The sequence below is a fragment of the Gigantopelta aegis genome, chromosome 6 (genome assembly GCF_016097555.1).
Source record: "Gigantopelta aegis isolate Gae_Host chromosome 6, Gae_host_genome, whole genome shotgun sequence".
Taxonomy (NCBI): domain Eukaryota; kingdom Metazoa; phylum Mollusca; class Gastropoda; order Neomphalida; family Peltospiridae; genus Gigantopelta; species Gigantopelta aegis.
Genome location: NC_054704.1, coordinates 19,930,126 through 19,955,240, shown reverse-complemented (window position 1 = coordinate 19,955,240; position 25,115 = coordinate 19,930,126). Strand labels below are relative to the sequence as shown.

At 34.6% G+C, this 25,115-nt stretch overlaps 1 protein-coding gene across 1 annotated transcript in view; it reads right to left on the bottom strand.

Annotated features, from left to right (window-relative positions):
* The window catches only part of LOC121374946, a 33,944-nt gene extending 13,062 nt beyond the window's left edge, over window positions 1-20,882 (bottom strand). The window contains exons 1-5 of the mRNA XM_041502091.1: window positions 20,563-20,882; window positions 10,032-10,160; window positions 3,912-4,091; window positions 2,523-2,702; window positions 564-1,984 (exon numbers count right to left, since the gene is read on the bottom strand). Of these exons, the coding sequence (XP_041358025.1) occupies window positions 564-1,984; window positions 2,523-2,702; window positions 3,912-4,091; window positions 10,032-10,160; window positions 20,563-20,715 (2,063 nt within the window). The 5' untranslated portion in view covers window positions 20,716-20,882. The remainder of the gene's footprint in view (window positions 1-563; window positions 1,985-2,522; window positions 2,703-3,911; window positions 4,092-10,031; window positions 10,161-20,562) is intronic.
* Between the last annotated feature and the right edge of the window lie 4,233 nt (window positions 20,883-25,115).

Here is a 25,115-nt window from a genome sequence, read left to right as displayed (position 1 = left end):
TTAACCAGTTATGGATCACTGGTCGGTGCAAGGGGTTTACACCTACCCATTAAGTCTTGCGGAGCACTCTCAGGGTTTGGAGTCGGTATCTGGATTAAAAATCCCATGCCTCAACTGGGATCCGAACCCAGTACCTACCAGCCTGTAGACCGATGGCCTGCCACGACGCCACTTATAACATCAGTGTCTGTATACTATGTCTGTGTATTTCTAGTCACTTAATATTTGTAGTAGACCAAACTGGATTTTATTTTCTGTAACTTCAATACGTACGAACAAAAAATTACAGGAAATAAACAAACATTGAGCAACTAGATTACAAACATTAGGACAAAAAACATACTAAATATACAAACACTGTTATTTAAAAAAAAAAAAAAAAAAAAAAAGGTATTTACCATGTAATTTTAATAATTAAAAGGGCTACATTTCTCCAAAACAACTTAACAATGGCTGCTAACTCTTGTTAGTCTCTTTAATGTTCTGATGAAAATTAGCTTTTAAATAATAATAATAATTACTAATAATGAGTTTACACTATCTATTTTCTCTAGAGTTTGTACCTGAGATCTGCTGAAGGCTTTGGCACCTTCAACTTAAGAGGTTCCATTTTTTGTCTCTTATCATCTGGACCAGCTCCAGGAGTAGAGAGGCTTCTTTCATCAATATCCAGGTGCTCAGATGACCTCTTGGATGAACGCCCATGCTTCTCCGATTCTTTGGGCAGAAGAACATCTAATGGCATTTCAATTTGAGGTAGTGGTTGACCTACATTTTTCTTTTCTGCAGATATCTTTTTGGTATCTGTAAGAATACCAATAGGAGGGACAGGTGGCATTGGAATATCAACATCTTTGGCTTCTGGTTCTTTTTCCGGTTTCCCTAGCTTAGAATCCTTTTCTGTTTTTTCTTGATCGTAAGTATTGTTCCGCTCTCTCTCTCTGTAAGAACGATCTCCAGGTGATCTGGACCTTCTTGGTGATCTCTCATTTACTTCACGACCGTCCCGGTGCTTGCTCCTATCAAAATCTCCATGTCTGACATTACCACCTCTGTGCCCTCTAAATGTTCCTTTACCTCGGTCTTTTCGGCCGAAGTGGTCGTCGTCTCTCGGCCTTCTTCTCAAGTAATCACTACTAGGTCTTCGGTCTCGCTCACCCTCCTTTGGTGATTTACGTTCATGTCTCAACTTAACATCCTTAGATTTATCAATTTTATGTTTGTCTCTTGGACTTCTACTTCTGCTCTTAACATGTTCTTTTGATTTGATATCTTTGTCTTTAGGTTTTGAATTACTATTTTCATTCTTTGATTTATCACTACTATCATTTTTCTTTTTATCATTTTCCTTTACGTTAGTGGTTTGGGAGTTTTCGACATCCTTCTTCGACATTAATTTCTGATTGTTATCTTTCTTTACTGGCGAGCTGTGTTTATTTAAAGTTTTATTGACCAACTGAGCTTTTGTGGCAGGTTTAATGGGTTCTGCAGCTTTTGAAACAGTCAGCTGTGTGGCTTGTGTCATGTTTGAAGATGTAGGCTTACCACCTGTTCCAGAAAACACTGGTGGAAATCCACTTTGTGGCATACCAGCATTAATAAATGGGCCTTGATGTTGGAAATGGGGAGTAAAATTTGGGACAGAGGCAACATTTTGTGCAATCATATTGGGTAAAGTTGATGGAACGATGTTCATTGCATGTGGTATAGATGCTGACACACTGGCTTGATTTGGTAGTTGCAAACTAGGAGTAGCAACTGATGCAGGAGTCGACTTTGTTTTATCAGCTCCTGTCAACTGAGCTTGGTTTCTAGCCTTGCGTGGATCACGTGAGGCCAGCCTTGGGTCACGCTTAGTTGTAGGTTGAGGCTTTGGTTCAGAGGTTGTTGTGGATGTTGTTGAAGATGTTAGTGGATTCATCTGAAGTACCTGCCATATTGATCGATCTGAATCAACCTTTTGATCCTTCTGCGATTCCTCAAGCTGAAATAAATTATAACTTCACTTAAAAGTGTCTTTCACCCACAATACATTAAATACATTTTCTAAATCTCCTTTCCTTGAAGACCCTCCTCCCCACCCCATATAATTCAATACATATTGTTTGATAGGCGCTGAATTAAGCTTAGTGGGAAGGCATGTTCCAGTGTTGAAGTCATTCAATAATCCAATTTACCCCGATTCCACAACTGGTTATACTCAAATATATATATGTAAAAACTCTAGATGTAGTTTGTCTGTCACCATGGGTTACCGTTTTACGTTAGACATCTCTAGTGGTCTGTTAAAATAATCATTTCACCAACCAATGAATAATTTTAATTTAAATTTTTAAAGTGTCAAATATGAAATTAATTTTTTTTTAAATATGCAACATCTAAATAGAGTAAACGTATGGAAACTCGTAGTCATTAAAAATCCCCCCCCCCCACCCCACCCAAATCGTCAGTGCTTTCATCCTCAAAATATAAAGAATGAGTAATGTCACATCATAGATGTTTTGTTAATGGTCCTAAAATACCTGTTTTCTTTGGAGTTGCAACTTTGCCTTTGTTTCTGCTAGTTCAAGTTCCAGTCGAATTTTCTGTAGTTCTTGTTCCTTAGCCATCAACTGTCTCCTCATTAGCTCCTCCTCATCAGTCGGAGGAGGCGATGACGTGGTTGGAGAGAACTGGCCAACAGCAGCCTTCTCTTCCAATTGCTGTTGAAACAAGGGTTGCCATACAATACCGAACTTAGTTTACAAATTTATTTTAGATTGTGAGAAGTTATAAAACAATTAGATTCATGATCTGTACTATTTATCATTATGTTGCCAATTTCTCTGCATCAGCTATTAATTGTAGTGTTAAAATGTACCAGAGCATTTTGTTATCAAGTGGTCTAGAGAACTACTCATTAAATATAAAGCAACATGGCCGTTTGTACATTCAACAGTTGAACTTATTCAAGCACACCTGTCATGGATCCATCAGACTTCACCCAAGTTTCAAGACTGGCATTCTCAACCATAAAATAACAGCATTTGCTACAAAGCTTGTAATCATTTGTTTTATGAAATAATGGGAGTAACTAAACCACATACCAAATAGTTTTAAAAAACAATCTTAGTAAGAATTGTGTATTTAATTAACATTGCCAAAAATGTTAAGCAAATATGGCACGTTTAAAACATTTATACCCAATAATGTACACTTCTGATGTACTATAATTCCTTATATACTAAAACGATGTAGCTCACAATCTACAGGAGTTAAAAGTTTGTTTTGTTTAATAACACCACTAGACCACATTGATTATTAATAATTGGCTATTGGTAATTTTGACATTTAGTCTTAGTAGCAAGGGATCTTTTATATTCACCATTCCACAGACAAAACAGCATGTACCGGTCTTTGATATACCAGTTCTGGAAAGGGGGGAGAGAGAGAAGAGGAGGAAGGAAATCCCTACCCAAACAACTTTCCCAATCTTGACCACTTTTTATTTGCCAGTTGAATAGTGCATTTCCCACACGCACCCATCTAATGAAATCCTGGCTTTGCTAATATTCATCCTGTGCACACATTCCAGTTTATGAATTGTATGTGCAAGACTACAGTTAATGATTAGTGAACTAGGCCAGTGTAGTAGTCCCACAACTCTCCAATGATCCACAAGTTGTGCAACTGAAGATGCAAAATAAAAATCTTTAGTAACTGAAAATCATCATTCAAGACGCTGCTACGTTTCAGGTGCCAACAACTGTCAATTAAAGTATGGCCTTACTTACCCTTCTTGCTGGTCCGATACATCAATATTAAACCCAATATAACTGTTAAATAAATAATTTAAAAATTATATTAAAGCTGGTGTTTAATCCATTAACGAACACTGATACTAGTGCAACATCAATGTCGTTTTTTTTTACCTGCATGAGAAACTTCGGATTAACATGAATAGTGGTTTGCTCAGGAGCATGAGCAGTGATTGGCCAAGCTGGATCTACCATATTTACGCGGACATCAAGTGCATACAACTTCTTGTTGGGTAAAAAATCTTTCCAGGTTTGTCTCAACTTGAACATCTGTCCTCGAGTTTTTTCATCCACCTGTTGAGAATTCAAGTCCAAATGGTTCACATGTAAATAAGACATAGCCACACAATCAACATTGCTGGAAATGAACCTACCCTGCAGTAATAACATTATTTGCTGCCATCTCCATCGGAATGAAGGGAGTACAAGAAAATACTTGCACACATTTTTGTAAAATCATATATATATACAGGTATATTTCTAGGCATTAAAATTATGGAACTCCTGTATGTAACTAGTGCTCTAAAACACATTCCTTTCTTCTTCAAAGAGAATACAAACGTCATCAGTCAACAGTTTATTGTGCAAACCTTTAGATTTGACTAAACATTGGTATTTCAAAGGTTTCACTCACATCGAGCATATTCTTAATTTAACATTTTATTTGAAGCAAACTGGGTTTTTTTTTTTTAATTACTCCTTTGTTTCCAAATTACCCCCCCCAACCCCCCCAAAAAACACCACTACATAATGACCTATAATTATTTAAATGTAGTAAAATTTTGAAAGTACTAATTTGCAGATTAAGTTATACCATTTTTTCAATGAAATATTCTTGACCAAACTGTCCTTGAAGTTTGCAACAGCAATCAGTAGTGCTGCTTAAAAAAAAAAAGTTGCTAAATTGATCTGCAATGGTATTTATCATTATCAAGTTTTTACTTTGTTAGTGTTCTGGATTACTGTTGCAAAAAGGTCTGAATTTTCAGGACTGACCATACGAAGGTATTAAAACAGTGTCAAAAACCAAGAATAATAAAGTGATAAAAAAAAAATGTTCCAAGACATCAGCATAAAATTTAGCTAAGCATGTTAAGGCATAGCCATGAAATACTGTAGAGCAGTTAACCAGCTTATGTCCAAACTGCCACTTCTCTCCCTTTGCATAAGCAGAATCAGGGGTGGGAATTGGTGAAAATGTGAAAATCTAGGTCTCAGAAATTCTTGAAATCCTAGGTTAAAATCTGTGAAGGAAAGGACTATTACAATGCTAGGAAACGCAATGTTCCATGAGAGGAAAACAGCTGATCCAAGGATAATTCCTACCCCTGAGAATAGGTCCTCCCACTCCCAAAATTACTTTGTTCTATTGTTGCAATAGCAATGTCATGCTGCAAGATGATATATATAGTGGCTTTAGGATCATCCACAGATTTGTCTTGGTTTTTAAAGTTGTTTTATTTCAACCACAGCAACACCAATATGCTAGGCAAAGAAAATTTCTCAACACGTAGAAAAATTGCCAATTTTCACCTCTGAATAAGAGAGAAAGTTTCAATAGCATAAGGATGCAATCATGTTCTATCTGGTAATCTTCTTCCACGACGTCAATGTATTAAGTTAGTACGACAGACATTTTCTGGTCAATAATACATAATTCCAGAATACACATTCAGTATTATGTGTTCACTTTACAAACTAAATATGCACCCTGCTTAATATTCACACTACTTCCCTTTATTGGTAAATAAACAAACTGAAAAAACTTGATTAAAAACAACTTGAAATAGTATTAATTTGCTTTTTATTTATTCCTTTTTGATGCCTCAAAGAATATATTGCCACCATTATTACCAAGCCTGTACACAATGGCCGGCTGCACAATAGGTGTATATGCACCACCACTGGGGGAGAACATTCTATACGCTACCCCACCAAAAACCTTTCCTTGAAAATACTGCACACATTTGTGTTCCATACTAAATCTAATAATTAAATATGAAAAATAAAATAAAATAGAAAAAATAAATAATAAAAATTACCTTCTTTTCAAAGCCCCTCAATATGATTTCACAAATCAAGTATAAAACCATTTTATTTTGCCAGTGGTCAGAAAACTGTCATTATTATGATTCTATCATATCACCACTGCATGTTGCATAATTTAAATGGTAGGCACTACAAGGAAATGTGTACGTTCTTTTTTTTAAATTTCTAACACTATGAAAACTTCTATTGCTCAATAACTTTCTACGAAAAAAGATTGTGATCAAGCAAGAACTCTCTTAACTATTTAAAATAAAATAAGAACCAGTTTAGTTTGATTGCATTTATGTTGAAGCATAGTTCTATTAAGAACCTCGACTTTTGGTTAATCATGTGTAATAACAAAAACTTACAGCAGTACACCAATAATTTCACTAACAGGACTATTAAACAATTATTCAATGCTAATGTTAAATTTCCACCAATGCAACATTTTGCAGTGCTAAGGGAAAACCTCCCTTTAAAATTACCTGATGCTCATCAATACTCCATCCATAAAGACAAACAGCTGAACAACACTAATAATAATTTTAAAAATCCTCATATGCAAGTCTACTGCCCAAACATAAAATTTTCCTTGTAGTCAACTAATTTGTAAGCATATTTTTGTGTGTGCAACGATGCAGTGCTCAATCTCCTTTCATTTTAAACATTCAATGACAATAATATGGATTAATTTCTGTGATATCATCAGCCATTTTTAAATGCAATATCCATGATTGTTTCGAATGTTGGTATTAAAATGAAAAAAGTAGTTTTATTTAACGACGCCACTAGAGCACATTGATTTTTTTTATCTTATCAGCTATAGGATGTGAAACATATGGTCATTCTGACAGGGTTTTTTTAATAAAGGAAACCCACCATCTCCACATAGGTTACTCCTTTACGATAGGCAGCAAGGGATCTTTTGCACTTACCACATGCAGGATAGCACAAACCAAGACCTTTGTTGAACCAGTTGTGGATCACTGGTTGGTGCAAGTGGTTTACACCTACCCATTGAGCCTTGCAGAGCGCACTCAGGGTTTGGAGTCGGTATCTGGATTAAATATCCCATGCCTTGACTGGGATCCGAACCCAGTACCTACCAGCCTGTAGTCTGATGGCTTAACAACTGCGCCACCGAGGCCGGTGATATTAAAATAAGAATTTTTTTCTAAAAACGTGGGCAACATTTTAAAGTAAATTCTTCCTGACGTATTGTTTGATAGCTTGCATTACAAAGTGAAGAGGTGCTCCTGGTTCCATAAAGCTCAATACTGGTCTATTAATGCAAAGAAATTACAGCAATGGTATAGTTTACCTACTACATATTATCAGTACTGTTGCACACCGAAATGAAATGAGTGATGCCAATCAAGTCTTAATAAAAATAGTTTGGAGGCAAGAAGAATTATGTCACACAAGAGAAAATGCAGCCTATATTAAAACTGTTTTGTTTAACGACACCACAAGAGCATTGATTTATTAGTCATCGGCTAGTGGATGTCAAACATTTGTTAATGCAGTCTTAGAGAGGAAACCCACTATATTTTTTACATTAATAGCAAGGAATCTTTTATATGCACCATCTCAAGACAGGAGAGCACAAACCACATCCTTTGTTATACCAGTTGTAGTGCACTGGTTGGAACACAAAATAGCCCAATGAATCCATAGGCAACCTATATTAATGCCATAATAGTATGTTTAGTGGCTAATGAACATTTACTAATATTTACAATTCTGAATCTTCTGTTTATTCCACCTAACGCATTCTGTCTATATTTATTATTATATCATGGTCAAAAATTATAAATAAATACAAGCTGCATTCCTTAAAAAAAAAAAAGGAATCACAATGCCAAATCCGAAGGGAAAAAGTTGTCCTATCATATGTAATATCAACAAATGGTTTAGTCCCAAGGTATTGTAAATTTAAGTGTTCCAATGTATTTTGTAGTATTCAAAGCATAGTAGTTTGAAATGAAAGTTTCATACGGTAACTGGGTTAATACTTCATTCTTCTTTCACCATCTGCTTCTAGGACACCAAATGCAGAACCTATATAAATCTTCAACATCGGAAATTTCTGGGACAACCTCACAGCCGTGTCAGTCTGGCTGGTTGCAACTTTAAACCCATATGAACGAATGCATAAAACTGTGTGCTTACTTTTTCTAACCAACTCCCCCATAGCCCTGACAAATACTGATAGCCTATATAAAAAGCTCACGAATACCACCTTAAATTGTTAAATAATCTGATACCAGTTCAGAGACGGGAAAAAAGCTGCTTTTAATACTATATTTTGTGTGTGTGTGTGTGTGCACGCGCGCGCGCGCGGGGGTTTCTACTTTATTTCAATCAAGTGCATTATCACATTTACTTTAAAATAACAAAAAACTATCACAATCTAATCAAGTTTTTTCTTCTTCAAAAGCTGAAATCTAACAAACACAAAGATTTGAACATTTCACATTTCTTAAGAAATGTATGGACACATTTTCATGCTAAACATGTGGATTTCTGGAACTGTCAAAAACAAACCACTAATTATCTTACTGGAACGGACATTTTGAAAGCTGAAAGATCACTAGCACAATTAAGCATGTCTAGTGTTCGGTTCCTTTGTATATCAATTGCTTCCATAGACACATTTCCGCCCCCATGTCCATTGTTTTCAGCCATATTATAACAAACCGAAATCAAATCCTTTTGCAGCTGATGTTCACTTGCACATAGAAATATGCATCACACAAAACAGAATCTTCTTCCAGGTATGGTACAACACATTTTTCATTTGTTCATAAGACAAGAAAATAAATATAATTTCGTCTAATTGAATTTTCTTTTGACAAAGAAATGCATTGCATCACAATCCTTTGTTTATCACTGCGAGGTCTGAATTTCACCAAAATATAACTAGCTTACAGTCACTTACAAATCAACTCAAATATCTACATACATGATAGGTTGTTGCAGTAATCACATAACAAAAATCAGTTTCCTTTTCCTTTTAAAGTCTTTGCACATTTCATTTTTATTCCAGGTAATGTCCATACTGTCACCTCAGATTACTGGCAATGGATATCTTAACCAACAGTTCCATGAAACGTGGGCACATAAATACATTTCATGTGGTTTCCAGTTGTCATTTCGAATGTATATGCACTTGACCCCCCCCCCCCCCCCCCCCCAATAACTAATGCATATACATATACTAATAGGCAGTGAACTTGCATGTATCAAATTTCTATAACTGCAATTTTGGCAGTCATAACCAAATAATAAACACTTACCACGCCCTTTCAGTACAATACAAATCCCCCATTTAAATATCTAAAATACTGATAAATTGTTAAAACTGTATTGATAAAAACATAATGAGGAAAATCCAACAGAAATGAGGCAAGTGAAAGAATGAAGCAATGATGGAACAAGGCCCAAAGAAGGATAATAGTATTAAATAAATAAAATAAATGTAAAATAAAAAATATGAGAAATTGTAACTGGCTCAGATGGGATTAGCCCCAAAAGATCTTGGGTTTCTCTGGGCTGAAATACAACATTCATAATCCATACTACTATTTATATTTATTAACTTCAAATACTGCAGGGTATCAGTTCTTTTATCCAGCAACAAGTTATACAAGTCAGCTTTTATGTGACAGCAACATCAATGTTATGAAAGAAACATCTATCAGAACACAATAAATGAAGCCATCAATTCTTAAACCTTTATTGAATAAATTATCAGAGTATTCAATTGTCCATCAGGATCAATGGCATTCTCCTTCTTAAGATAAAGATTTACTTCTACTGTCAGAATTTTATTAGCTGTAGGAGTCTGAGCCTCTGACATCTGTTGGAAGTGTGGCTTTGTAATCATGATAATCGTGTGGAGATATGGAAATATAATAAACAGATTTATAAACATTTGTAAAGCAAGACATTATACATACATGTCATTAATTTTTTGCAGTTTACAATCATTACATAAGGAGTGTCAGTCTATGGATTACAAAAGGAAAACAATTTATCTGAAATGTTACGACCAAAATCCACATCCATGTCTAACACATTTCACTGTCCTGTTATTCCATTTACAGAACCCCCCACATGACACTACAAACCCACACTTCTACAATTGTCTTGGAAATCAATGATTAAGCTTTCAAAGGATTCTGGGTAATGTGTGCTAACCTCTTCAAAAACTGAACAGAACATCTGGACAATATTTTGAGCAAAAAGCTTCGGATACAATGTTGAAGTAAGATTCTTTATTATGGAGTCTATGAGGTACAGAACAGGCAGCTTGTAGGCGGTCTTCACCTGTTTCAAAAGATAAAGTAACACATTACACACACTATATTCATGGTTATTCAATTGTTAATGGTGTTTAAGAACACTTTTTAAAAGTTAAAAACATGATTTCTAATTTATTAAAATAAAAAAATAAAATACTTTTTATACTTCACTGTAGACGATAATTCAAAAGAATAATACATACTTACCCTAAGACATCAGTCTACTTGACATGTAAACTATAATTAAATTTTTTTAAATTCATTGTCAAGTGAACTAACATCTTAAAACTAATACTTACCCAAAATTGCATTATCTTAATACTTACCCATATAAGACCACATTACCAGAACACATATTTGATGTTGCAAAAGAAAATGTCCATATTTTTGTGAAATACCTTCACTTGACTCCGATATATCGGTCACATCCATGGCTGTATCTTAACAAGTTTTTGTTGGACCAGGGACCTAAATTCACTCTCTTGCAACTTTGTGATCTGACACTACAATGATGAGATGTTGCTCAAGAGTTTTGTGAATTACGCCCCAAGTTAGAGATTTTAAAAACTATCTTAGCCCTACGGTACCGTAAAAAACATAAGCTTTGAGGTCACAACGTACTTCATAACTTAAAAAGGTTTTACAATATTGGAGACCCAAATCAATCCATCTGACTGCAAGATTGTTTGTCGTGATATGTAGAGTAATTATGTATAAAAATAATTTTATTTGTGCTTCTTTTTTTATTACCCACAAGCATTTTATCAGGAAAACTTATTACTCAAAATGTCTTTGTCCTTTATATTTCCTATAGGCTTTGTAAAGACAGTCTTGCAACAAACTATGCAATCAATTATCAATTGATGACTGTCAAATACTCTTTTTGAGGGCGACAAATTACATTTATCACACAAAAACAATAACGTGTCAAGTATATTTCTACAATTTCTTAATAGAATTATTCATCATGTAATAGATAGATAATAATGGAAACACCAAATTTTCTCTACACCACAAAGTAATTATGGCTGCACCCACTGACATAGTTTAACACTTCTTCGTTGAAGTGAATTTTAGTGATATCAATTTCTTGGCCATAACCTCTGATGAAGGGTCTTTGGAATACCAGTGTAGATATCAAACAATCCCCCCTCCCCCTGCATCCACAATCAATATTGTGTTACATGCAACTGAGAACAGAGTAATTCGATATGTAACCCCTTGTGATTACTTTAAGCAGCAGTGTGTGGTGATGCTCCATACCATATGAAATTTTAACATGTACACTTCAAAACACGATCTCCTGCCATTCGAGTACATTATGAAATCTTTTAAACAGGTTTGGTCACAGTCCAACTGAAAAGCATTAACAAACTGATCATTTTAATGTTCAGTGAATGAATAACTAAGGTCACGTCTCCAAAGTGACAGCCTGTGTAGGCCTATTCTTTGAATCACAAATGGTATGTAAACATTCTAACAATTATTAATATTTAAATTAAGCCAGGAGTGCAATTATTCTACACAGATACATTTTCTTCAATCTGTATTGCCGACATTAGTAGTAATCAAACTGGTGTCTGCAACAATGGTTCATACTCAGTTTTAACCAAATTCGATGACCTATTAAAAACATTTTTCACAAACCTTTCAAGGACTGTTTTGAATTGCAAAAAAAAATATCAAAAAATCAACCAATTCCTAAAGAATTTCCATAACTTCATTCAAAATTCCATGCCTATGATATCCAGGCCAGGCCATCTTCAAAATAAACAATGAACACAAAAACGCATTTGAAAACAAAAAACAATCAAATATGTATTTTATTTACAGATTTTGCTCATTAATACTTTTAGCTACTTTGAATCAACTGTTTTCGTTCAGTATGGCAATCTGGGCTCAACAGCATACATTGTCTTCACATATTTCTTCATTCTTCAAGATCTTTCATCAGTGTGACCAGGATTACCAAGCAGAGGACAGTCATACTTCATTCATTTTCTAAAAGATTTGTTCTTGGAACAAAGTATTTACTTAATATGGACATTTGTGACATACATGTAACCCCCTCCCCCCAGGTGTTGTTCTCAACAGCTCATCCAGTTTAGAGGAACACAAATCGACACAGGTCAGCTAATGATTCTCGTATTCCGTAACGCCTACCAAGTATTAATATGTACCATTTGTACATATCAAACAGGCTACAAACTTAGCCCAATTATGTACTTATGCAAATTTTTAATTTTTGAGTCAGAAGCATAAGAAAATGGGACAATCCCCAAATATCTATATTAAATCATGTTTAGGAGTCTGGCACCCCAAATTCAATGCCCATCTATATATACACGTATAATTTTAATTTTGCAAGCAATATTAATTATGAAGAATTTACACTAAAATCATGTGAAGGTTAAATGACACTCATTATCTGCAATTAAAAACAAAATTAAGTTCATATTATACAAAACTAATCCAATCTAATGCCTATAATTTGTGATAAATGGAGCAAAATGCAACCCTCTAATGTTAAGTTAAATGCATTTAAGTATTTTAATTTTAATTTTAATTTTTTGACATTTTCCGCATTGAACATCAACAGGAACAACTATAAAACAGTTTATCAATCGAGGATCTATAGTTTGTGAGAAATGGAAGTTTGATGCAAAACTTTAATGTTAAGTTATATGCCTAAGTATTATAATTAAAAATGTTTAATTAATTTTTAATTCTTTTTATATCCACTGTGATTAACACACACAGATGCAACTATAAAACAAGTTCCATTGACCTAGGACTTACAGTTTGTGAAAAACTGATATAAATGCAAAACTTAACGCAATTTAGTTGATGCTGCCGCAGTCACTAAAATAATATCTCGCCTAGTTACTCCGTAAAAGTGAAACAGAAACCACTCCAATTTTTTTTTAAAAACAATTACCGGTAAATTTAAAAAAAAGTTGTAAGACTACTTGTATTATGTATGCACAATACAAACAGAATTCTACAAAATTTGCTATATTCTATTTTTCTTTCACTTGCAAATGTTTTCGTTTGTTGTCAGTCTTTGTTTTTAGTGGCCGATTCCCATGTTCGAATTTAGCACGATTCCCTGCTTCAACAAATACCAGATTTTGAGTCAAAGCATAAGATTATGAGACCGAATCACAAAACATCTAAATTAATCACGGATTAACAAAATTGACCAATGATTCTGGCAGAACATTAAAAATATTCAAATATTCAATATCTCCAAATCCAGAGCCCGATTATGTTACCAGTTTCATAGTGTTATTTGTGTTTGTCTTGCTTAGCTGCTTCCAGTGAAGATGATTTTTCTGTCACCAATGCCCAATTATATCTATGGTCACTAGATGACAGAATTTGAACTTGACAGTCACCCTATCAACTCCGGCAAGTACAAATAATGGCAAACTTGTTTAAAGTTGCCTGTATGGCAAAAAAAACAATTACCACCGTAAAATAAAAAGTATATTGCATCAGAATCAAAATGTCTATGCTAGTAATACAAGTACCAACATTTAGTGGATGCAACCATATTTGTATGATTCTATTGGAACATATTTTTAAAGAACATTGTCCATATATAGCTTAATAATGATGTTAAATCCTAACATGTATTATAATCCTATTAGACCTGTTCTTAGGATCCAAGTGGCAACACAGATGGTGCTATCAGTGAACTGGTCATGAATCGGCAACCTTGTGACACACATTGATACTGATGCTTGAGTGACATATGATCCCACAGGTGAATGTTTATTTATTGATTGACTGAAAGTAAAATTGCAAGACCAGCATCTCAAGTAAATGTTATTTTTAGTGACAAGATTTTTTTTATTGACCGGCATTAAGATCCATGAGTGTGTCAAATATATGTGTTCTCATATATATGTTGTTGAGACAATGGTAAGTATGAGAAAGTATTAGTTTAGTAAAATAGGGGCATGTCAGCTGACTACACGTGCCCAAATGACAACTCAAAATGCTTCCTAAGCAGGCCCTAGGATAAAGTAACCACACAACCACTCCATACCAGTTCCAAAATTGGTTGTAGCTCTTTTGATCACAATGTGAACTGTCATTTGCAGGGGTGTTCTGATTTAAGGCTGATCCAGATCATTTGGTCTATATAAAGCACTGTAGGAATTAAGCAGGCACAAACAAGAAATATGTATTCTATCTGGTCACAATCAAGTGCAGTGCGATTGTTTCTTAAAACAATGTATATCCATGGTATAAATATCACTTCCGCACAAAATACAGCTATATATATTTTCGTTTGTTTAAAAAAATCATAGCAAATCAAAAATTAACTATGTACTTTACATTTTGTTATAGATAATAAAAATTATATTGATGCAGCATCTTGATATCTATTAGAATTCATGCCAATCACTACACATTTTAAGTTTGATACTTTTGGCACTGAGTCTTATTCACATTTGTCAAATTTTCTGCTATTAAAGATTAGTTCAAGAATTAAAAATGAGATTTCATGATATAAAATTTTGACGAAAAAGAATTTCTAACAAAGTAAAGCAATTATATGCAAAATACTGAATATTTAAGTCATAATTTGTCAAATAAGACATTTTGAAACAAAATTAACCAAATTCCATTACAATTTCTGATCCAGTTAATGTAATGTACCTTTACAATTGATACAATAGAGCATATTGCACCTGACTGTGACCAAACAGAACACATCAAAATTGAAAGTGCAGATGTACCTGTACGAAAGTAGTAATACTATCTCACTCATTTGTATGTTTTGACAAACTTTCAAATGAGTACACATCTGGTATTCATGTATTAACCCTGAGATATTTCCTCGCTAATCCCACAGATATTCACAGTTCATAAGACAAGATTCAATGCACAACAAAAGCAATGCAAATTTCGAGTATTTCAGGTCCAAATCCATCTAACTTCAAATTTTACAACCGAGAAATAATCTTTTGAAATATTTTAATTAAAGACACATCAAATCAGGATTTAAATGTTTTCTTTCTAATTAAACCTATTTTTAAAGCATGAAAATATTCATACTGAAAGTGAAATATTTTATTTTTAAATTTCAAAGGACCTGACCTGAAACATCAAATTAAGAATGGCTTTCATTTTAAAAAATGCTTTGAAACAAAACAAAGAAACACAATTTATTTAATTCCTTTATTCTGAAAATAAATAAATTGATAAACAGGTCATATTCATGAAAGAAACTCAATAAAATCCAGGGCTAGACATGGGCTAGCAAAAAATTTTGACAACTTATCTACTTAACTTCAAAAATGGCAGAAACCAAGTTATTTTCTAACAAAATATCATTTATTTTATAAAATTATTTCGCCTAATTAAAATAAAATTTGCCAATTGTTTTTTAAATGTGCAACTGGTGAATACCAGAGCTAGCCCTGAATCCCGACATAAAATTTATATTTTGAAGAAAACATGTTTTTGATTGTTGCTGTTAACTCAGTTTAAATTAAAATATCAGGTGAACTGATTACCTCACTTTTGTTGTTTTGCCAGAACAAAATAAAGCCATCTACAAACAACTTTGAACCAGATTAAAAGTGTATTGAACACGACTTGGATAGGATTTGTATGCCTTTGTAATAATTTTTTGGAAAAAACAAGGGTGTCCATTCTGACACCCAGAAATGTAACGGTACAATAAAAAATTCAGTTTTTATGGGTTTTCAAAACATAGAATATTAAATATGATATCGATTAATGGTCTTACTAAATACAGGTTAGAAAAGAGTACTGGATACACTTACAGTGCCTACAGAAATGAAAATTCCCCCTTTTTTTTTAATGTGATGTTAAAGGGCAGATTCATGGTTATACTTAGTTGCATGACCAAGTTAGCTACATTATATTTAAGTCAAAAAAAAAAACCAACACACAAACTCTTTGCTGTGTTTTTATTTCATGTGTGAAATTTATCCAAATATGTGAGAATTCATGCATTATTATCCATGACTCAAAAATTTAGTGGTGTATTATAAGACATTGGACATTATCAAAAGTAAAAACAGGTCATATTAAAATAACTGGCTGATGAGTTTAAAATGTCAATTCCCAGTGACCACAATGTATGAATAAATACACCGAAAGATATTTAAGAACACAAGATACTTTCATTTCTGTAAATATCTTATGATGAAAATTAGTTTCAAAAAATTTATTATTAAAATATTCATTAATATAGTAAAATATTTTAAAAAATAATATTAAATTTTCACATTCAGTTTAATTTGACCAGCATCATTCGGTGTTCTGTTCATTATATTTCTGACCAATTGTTTGATTTTAAAGTGTCAATCACACTCAAGCAGCAACAGATTCTGGTTCTCTCTCTTTTTTTTTGACAATACAGATATGGATTTGGAAGAATTCAACATAAAATTTGCAACTGATCACAAGATTTATGTTGACATCAAATTGTGAGTGTGCATGTTAATTAACACATAAATGTGATATGACCAACATGGTCATAAACTGCAGGTTGCATTAACATAAAAATTACAATTTGAGGTTTAATTCATATAAAATTCTATAGCAGGTTTTTTTTGCTCTGAAGAACATGACAAAATAAAACTGTGGTCAATATATCAAAATGCTGCCCAAATTGGTTACACCCCAATTGTAAATATATAGAGAATACTACATGAGAAGGCATTATATACCATTTATCTTACAAGTTGTTTTAAAATGTATTATCAGGGATTTATCCAGGATTTTTTTGCCATGGACCCATGACTGATGGGATTGGGAAAATTAGCATGATTAAATCATACTTAGGGTATTTTTTCAAGCCACCACTGTTAAATTAATTTATTACTTGTAACAGACGTAATTAATTAATTATATATATATATATATCAGGGCTTATAGAATTTTTATAAAATCCACCAGCCATGGGATCAGGGATTTAAAAAATTTACTAGCCACGATTAAAAATTCACTAGCCCTACTTTACTTTAAGTTAATACAATTTTACTAGTTAATAGTACTAATCAGATATGATGTAACCTAAAGAGGGAGATAGAGCTTTAAAAAACTAACAATGGGTGGTGGGGGTAGGATATTCATATTTACAAAATAGACTTAACTGCAGCATTTGACCTCTTTATTTCCACTAGCCGTCGGGCATGGCAATAGTAGTTATTTACTAGCCCAACACTGAAATTCACTAGCCATGGGAGTGGGGCTACCATAATCTAGAAGCCCCGATATATAAAAACACGCATTTTTAGCAAAGAAATTGAGAATTTCCAATGCCACTTTATTTTGAAATTGGGAATGGGCAAATGTTCGGACCCACAGAACAACTGGATATATCCCTGCAGTGAGCTGGATACATTTTTAAACAATGAATTGTAAAATAAATGGTATCTAAACACATGAATGTAGTATTCTATTACTTACACACATTTAATAATAAATTTAAATGTCTTTTCCAACTAAAACATTTTTACGGACTTAATTTTCAGTTGACTTTTGCATTAGTGTATCAGTTACAGTAATCAATTTCAAATGTGCTCGTTTTTCATTGGATGGTTTGGCAGTAGTGACCTTAGAGCAGTCAGTCGTACGACTTTAAATTGTTATCACATGTATGTGTTACCACAAATAACATTCTCACCAATGGATGTATTAAAAATGCATTTATTTTAATAAGTTTGTATTTTTACTAGTTCACTACAGAAGTAGTATAAGAACTCTACTTATCTGACATTATTTTCACTTGTTTTCAAACCAGAACTAAGTATGACCATGAATAATTTGAGGGAAGATATATTAAACTAGACAAATAAGTCTTTAAAGCTGCAGTCTCCACTATACTTTTAACAATAACTTTGTTTTTCTTGAAATGTGCCAATCTAAGACAGGGCTTCTAAAATGTTTATAAGTCACTAGCCATGGGATCAGCGATTTTAAAAATAGCCACAATTAAAAATCCACTAGCCCTACTTCAAGTAAATATAATTTTACTACTAATAATAATCTGATATGTCACCTACAGAGGAGGGTAGACCTTAACGTCCCCACCCCAGGATAGTCCCCACCCCAGGATATTCATATTTACAAAATAGACAAATGCGGCATTTTTTTTCACTAGTCATCGGGCATGGAGATAATTATTTACTAGCCCAACATTGAATATTACTAGCCAAGGGAATGGGGCTACCATAATCTAAAAGCCCTGTAAGAATTCCTTTAGATTTACTATAAAATGTAAGTCAGATTCAAATGCACTGTTGAAAAAATAAACATTTGGCATGGGGAAAAGACGTAATACTAATCCAGCATATATCGGTAAATTAATTGAATTTGCCTTTACACATCAGGCCTTAATCTTAGTCTAGAATTAAAAAAGTAGAAGTAAATTTTAATTACCAGTTGAAAATTTCTGAATTATACAGAAGCATGATCGTTAATGTGCAAATGTTATGTTAAAATGAAAGTACTGATTTTGCTGGAACATGTTTGCCAAACAATTGATGTTCAGGGCTTCTAAATTATGGTAGCCCCACTCCCATGGCTAGTGATATTCAGTGCTGGGCTAGTAAATAATTACTATTGCCATGCCTGACGGCTAGTGAAAAAAGGGAGATCAAATGTTGCAGTTAAGTATTTTGTAAATATGAATATCCAGAGCCTACCCCAACGTACGTTTTTAAGCTCTATCTCCCTCTTTATGTGACATATCTGATTATTATTATTATTAAGTAAAAGTGTATTAACTTTAACTAAAGTAGGACTAGTGAATTTTAAATCGTCGCAAGTACATTTTTTAAATCACTAATCCCATTGCTAGTGAATTTTGTAAAAATTCTAGAAGCCCAGGATGTTAACTGTAGATAACAAAACCACCCAAGTTTATTACAACTTAACTTTTGTTTGTAATTTGTAACGGTAAAAGAATGGATTAACAGTAGACTGAAGCTTTCAAACGGTTGCTAGTCACTTCGTACCATGGTCATTTCGTACCATTGTGAATAGTCATTTCATACCATAACTGAAAGTCATACGTACCATGGCATAACAATTTATAACAATCACCCCGGTAGTGTCTTTTACAAAATAACATAAAATTACAAATTTGTGATTAATTTAAGGGATATTTTATCAGTAAAAGACTAAAAATTATTGCCACTTTGTATAAACATTATAGCAATTGGCTAATTTGACAATCAGTAGAGTAGTTAATGTTTTAATGGTTGATTTCTTAAACAAATAAGATGCAAATAAGTAAGTTTGAAAAGAAGACCTAATAAATAAATAATATTTTGTTGGTCCATTATGTTGTTTTTGACTATTTTACACAAAATCGAAGTTGGCAGTTAGTAGTAAATACCATATACGGCTCTTCTCAGGTAAAATGGAAATAGCAGTTGACAGGTATTATGGCTATCAATAACGATATGCTGCACAATAACGATATGCTGCACAATAACGTGTTCTGATTTTCAAACTGTCAAAATAATGTTTAAAAAACCCAAAACAAAAACACTTCTTTTATGCTATAGTCAATTCGTTTTCTATACTGAACAAAAAAAGAAACTTCCGATTTGTACATATAGTATTTGTTGTGTTAAAGAATTCATTGTGTAATAAAATTATATAGGTAGTATTAGCCTATCAGGATTCATGAATTTTATCGATTATTTTTGCACTGTTAATCGTCGACAACATGAAATTCAATTTGCACGTGCATGCATGGTTCGACATATCCCGTGTAGTATTCGGTCAATTTGTTTTACTTGTCTTACTGACAATGCTTACAAGTGAACGAAAACGCTTCAAAATTTGTAAACAAATTAAGGTTTTTCACATTGTAGCATTTTTAGTATGCCAAGAATACCCAATAATTTACGCAAACAGGCGATTGGCATGCTTGATGCTGGCATGTCGACAGAAGACGTTGCAAGGCATGTTGGGAGTTCTAGACGAGCGATACGAAATCTTCAAGTATATATACTGGTATGAAATGACTGGGGTACGAAATGACTTTTCACAATGGTATGAAATGACTAGGGTGCGAAATGACTTTTTGCAATGGTACGAAATGACCAGGCAGCATGGTACGAAATGACTACGTCACTACGATTCTTTCAAACCTTCACCCATAATGCTTACATATTTTTAAAGCTAAATTTATATTTATTTCCCAAATTCTTAATACAAATAGGCCTACTCAATACCACTCCCCTAAAACCCCCCACCAATAAACCTTATAAAAACGACTACAATTAAATAATTATCGAAATCACGTATTGGGTATTTCACGTGATCGCCCACTTTCCGCCATATTGGAATTTTTAATTACGTTATTTTACTACACATTTTAATAGTATTTTACAATAAATTGAAAAACAGACAAAATATAAAACCTGCTTAATATGTTGCTCAATTGCTTGTACTATTTGTGGGGCATTCTGTTCTTCTTCCTCGGCCAACATCGTCAGCATATTGATCAAAGGTTTGCTGTTGAACTTCAGATCGCTCAATGATGACCTATAGCTTTCTCCTACCTCGTCGGCCATGGCGTTTTGAGAGATAGTCTTCTGTATATGTAAACTTACTACCTTCAATGACTAATCAATCATAAAGAAAAGAAAATTTTACAAATAAATAAAATAATCTTCATAAAAGTCCATCTTGCACAAACCTAACGCATCGACAACAATGGACACCAAGGAGAACTGATTACTACGATTGGCTGAAAACACACCCGTCGCCCCAAAACCAGCAACCAATCGGGGAAACGTTTACATGAGAGACAAATGTTGTAAGGTCTCACTACACAGATCACTTCCGGGTGAGAGTTGATTGATCACGTCCACTATAGTTCCTAATTGTGACACATGTTATGGTTCACATATTCACTTCTAGGAAATGGTGAAGAATTAAAACAATATGTACGTTTAATGGTAAGCCTTCTGGCTGTATTTTGCCCATGTTATTTTGTAATATTGTGCATCGACCTTTTAGGACATGGGTATATAGCGCAAGTGACAGCCGGAGTGAATCGGTTAATGAACCACCTGTTCGGACCGGTACTACAGCCAGATGCGGTCATATAGCAAAAAACTGAGACGGAAATGTTCTCAATTTTGGAGTGAAAATAAATGCTTATATAATGTATGTTCGCAATGGTGTATGTTGTTTGTGCCAACGAGAACCCGTTCTATGGGCAATCTTCGCTTGAAGTTGGGCAGTTTAACATGGGTTTCAATGGCAGATGACATCTGTGTAGTGAGACCTAAAATTAATACTGCGCACCGAAACAACCCTTGTGAACTGACTGGATTCATTAACCGAATGCGGAATCAGTTGGAATGAATGAATGAATTAATGTTTAACGACACCCCAGCACGAAAAATACATCGGCTATTGGGTGTCAAACTAGGGCAATGCAAAAAAATAAAGTGATGATCAACATCAATATAAAAATTCAAGATTTAAACAAAAACACAGTGTAAAGAACTGTGCAAAAACACAAATATCACAGATAGATACTGACTTTTACTAAAAACTTCAATTTTGTGCTGTATTGGCCATTCTCAAAGAGAATGTTACACCCTTGCACCACGGTGAGGTTACAGCACGCGCAGGGGACAGTTGGAATGAATGCGATCTTCTATTCAGGACTGGAGAACGGGTTAAAATGTAAATATTTTATATTCGTGAATATAGTTATGAGGCCAAATTACCTTATCCTTAACGCCCTCGGAAAGTTAATTATTTTAATCTTTAATCTTTTGAAAAATGTATCTTCAAACGTATTTTTAACTTCTTTAAAGATAATTAAATCAAAACACAGTTCCAATCTGGTTTCATTCCTGGTGATTCAACAGTTAACCAACGTATTGATTTTTACCACTTCATTTGCCAGGAAATGGATGGAGGGCAAGAGGTCAGAGCATTATTCTGTGATATAAGTAAAGCATTTGATAGGGTCTGACACAAGGGTCTAATTCACAAATTGGTATCTGTTGGTATAAATGGTAAACTTCTAAAATGGTTTGAAAGCTATTTGTTTGGTCGTAAACAATGTGTAGTAATACATGGCCATTCTTCGAGTGCAAAATAAATTCCTTCTGGTGTCTCTCAGGGTTCTGTGCTTGATCCAATCTTGTTCTTGATTTATATCAATGATATTGTACAAGGAATTACATCCAACATACGCCTTTTTGCTGACGATACCTCTCTTTATATCTCAGTCGAAAAACCAGAGGCCTGTGCAGATATTTTTAACACAGATCTTGAGCTAATTAATACTTGGGCCAAAACGTGGTTGGTTAAATTTAGTCCAGAAAAAACTAAAACTATCATATTTAGTCAAAAGTGTTCTGCTACAAATAATCCACCCCTATTTTTAGATAACGTACAGATATCGGAAGTTGAATCTCATAAGCATCTGGGCCTGACATTTCAACGATCAGGAGCCTGGCATTATCACATAAACAGTCTTAACGATATCTTTTAAATATCGTCTTTCTATAAAGTCATTAGAAATAATATATAAGTCATTTATTCTTCCAGTATTTGATTATGCTGATATCATTTGGGATAACTGTTCCTTTCAGTTAGCACAAAACCTTGAAAATATTCAGTTAGATGCTCTTAGAACAATTTGTGGTGCTGTTAGGAGAACGTCACACGATCTTATTTATAAAGAAACCGGTTTCGCATCACTCTCAAAAAGGCGTGAACAACACAAAGTATGCATGATGTTTAAACTGTCAAATAACTTGTTACCTACTTATTTAGCTCTTCATTTACCACGACCTATCTGTGAAACGAATCCATACTCTTTACGTAATGCAGATCTCCTGAACACTTACTTTTGTCGTACAACGCTCTTTGCAAATTCGTTCTTTCCATCGTCAGTTAATTTATGGAATAATACGTCTTCTAACATCAAAAACTGTAAATCACTAACTAGGTTCAAACATGCAATTAATGTAACTGAACTTATCCCATCATACTTTTATTATGGTGAAACACGTCAGCAGATACTTCACTGTCGACTTAGAATGGGTAACAGTAACCTAAATGGTCATAAATTTAAGCGTCATAATATTATCTTAGATAATACAAAATGTGTTTGTGAGCATCATGTGGAAGATGCTGAACATTTTTTGTATCATTGCCCTCTGTTTAGGGTGCATTGAAATACCTATCTACAGAAATATCTACATGTTAACTATATGTTAACTGTTGCATTTCTCTACCTGTACTATTTCTATGTACGTACCTTTCCTTTCTGTAGCTCACTTTTATGTTAATCATCTACTACTATGTTTTATTATTGTTAGTTATTAATTGTACTTTGTTTGTCATCTTGTCAGTTTGTTTGTAAACAAAAATGTAGGGAAAGGTCCTAATATAGGCTTATAGCCTCTCGACCAATCACACAAGTAAATGGAATAAAATGTTGTTCAAACTAATTATTTTAATCAAGCAAACACTGTGTTAAATTGACCGATAATGTATTTAAGAACGATTAAACAACAAAAAAAAGAGACAAACATAACATAATTTTGTATGTATAGAACTTAATATTTTACTCGTTTTTGTTCAATTTAGTAAGACATGTTTGCACGATGGAGTCTTTGTTTACGCATGAAGGGTTTTTTTTTTTTTCAAATTCATATAAAAATGTCAAGGTTCTCTAATAGTTCCACATGTGACTTAAATTCCAAAGAGACCAAAATAGTTTTAACATAATGACTAGGGCCTATACATAAAGCACTTACGCCCGGGGACGTTTGGGCATTATGTACGATATTAGGAGAATACAGGACAGGGGAAGGGGGTTCGTTGACATTGCAAAGTTCTTCATTCCTACTCGAGTTGTGTTTTTCAAACGTCAAGGTTTCTCTCTCCCCCCCCCCCCCCCCCCCCTGGGGCTGTGCTGCACGAGCTTGGCCACTTGGCCAAGTATCGTGTTGAACACAATGGGAGCACGGCTATTGTCACCTTGTATTATGGTAACGATAAACAGAAGAGATCGCGAAGTAGGAGGAGACGTCGTCCCACGGCAGCTCAGGGGGGACCAAACCGGGCGGTTCACCGGGTGCTTCACAGAAGAAGACGAGACCGGCAGGGGCGGTTCAGGGGGAGCCAAAACCGGCAGCTCAACTGCCGGCGGCGGCCCCTTTTGCGTCGCCGCCCCCCACTACTCGGAAGCAGCAGACGCCAGGAGCGGCAAAGGGGGAGCCAAAGCTGTCAGCTAAACCGGCAGTGGCGGCCCCTCCCCCTGCAGCACCAACGCCGATGGAAACAGGAAAAGTGTCGTCCGCACCAACCAATCCACCGGCGTCTCCACGAGTTGTTGCGAAGGTGTCGGTCCAGGACTTGTCCGACACACAGCCCACGACTTGGCAGATCGCACGCAACAAGCTTCCTGGACGGTACCGCGACTGTGTGAAGGGGGAGTTCACTGCGACCTCTCAGCTGCCAGGCCCCTTCGTCACCAAGAGCTGGAGACCAACACCAATTGGTCATGGGCGGTACCAGTTCCAGTACGTCTCGAGGGAAGTCGCACCTACTACCTGACGTCGGAGCGGAACGGGATGTACCGGCAAGGCTTGCTGAAATCAGACATGGATAATCCAATCGTCCATCGGATTATCAAGCTGATACTTCCGGAAGACTACTCAGCAATACTTCGGGGAGAGTGCTACATCGACCTGCCGCACTTCTTCCCGAAGTTCCGAGCCAATCATCCCATCAACTCGCCATGAGTTCCGCTGCGGAACCTCTCCTAGGACATGTACTTTTTTAGGGCTTTGTTGGACTTAACATTTTTGGCCGCAGTTCAAAATTTTATTAGTTTTGTTGTTTTTTGTGTTTTTTTTTGTAAACAGTCCGACGCAGTTTATTTTGGCAGCCCGTCTAAATTGCTCAAATCACCTTAAAAGCTTTTCGGTCGAGC